Genomic DNA, 668 nt, shown 5'->3' with positions numbered 1-668 from the left:
ATGGGCCCTCCCCCACGCCCCCCCTGCTTCTACAAGGGAGGCTACAACCCGCACCCACCCCGCACCATGCGGGTGCCCCGGCACCGTGCCGGTGTCCCCATCTCCCTGCGGCGCAGCCAACATTCTCCCACTCAGTTATTTCTCGCCGCCAGCAGCCTGCCAGTCGGGAAGCCACGAAGCTAAACACACGCGCAGCCCTGGCACCAGCCTCCTCCTCCTCCTCCTCCTCCCGCACACTTTCACCGCCGGGAGCTGGGTTCTGCCGTGCTTGGACACCCCACACCATCCCCAGGACTCCCAGCACTGACTAGGCACCCCAAGCTCCCCGGGCAGCCCGCACTGTCGGGCACCCCGCATGGTCGGGCACCCAACATCGTGGAGACGAGGATCCTGGAGTGGCACAAGGAGGACAGAGACAGGGGTAGGGCACCCACAGCCAGAGCACACCTCGAGCTCTGCCGAAGGCAGCTGGAATCCTGCAATCCCACAGGATCACCCTGAAAATAACATTGGGTTTTTTCTTCCACACAGAGCGAGGTGCCGGAGAGGAAACTCATGGGATGGGCAAGAGAGGGAGTGCTGGAGGCATGGGATCGTACCCCGGCCCCGGTGTGCACCTCATGGCAGGGAGCAGCCAAAGCCTCTTTCCCAAGGGAGGGGCCGGGCTG

General features: G+C 64.7%; 1 protein-coding gene across 1 annotated transcript in view; it reads right to left on the bottom strand.

The window, feature by feature from the left end:
• The window catches only part of LOC104278401 (rhomboid-related protein 1-like), a gene marked incomplete at both ends in the record, with an annotated part of 1908 nt that extends 1518 nt beyond the window's left edge, over nucleotides 1–390 (bottom strand). The window contains 1 exon segment of the mRNA XM_009875358.1: nucleotides 309–390. Within this exon segment, the coding sequence (XP_009873660.1) occupies nucleotides 309–390 (82 nt within the window).
• Nucleotides 391–668: the final 278 nt, after the last annotated feature.

This window comes from Apaloderma vittatum, unplaced genomic scaffold (genome assembly GCF_000703405.1).
Source record: "Apaloderma vittatum isolate BGI_N311 unplaced genomic scaffold, ASM70340v1 scaffold38468, whole genome shotgun sequence".
In the NCBI taxonomy this organism is placed as follows: Eukaryota; Metazoa; Chordata; class Aves; order Trogoniformes; family Trogonidae; genus Apaloderma; species Apaloderma vittatum.
The sequence above is the reverse complement of the archived record's forward strand: the minus strand, read 5'-3'. Positions and strand labels throughout refer to the sequence as shown.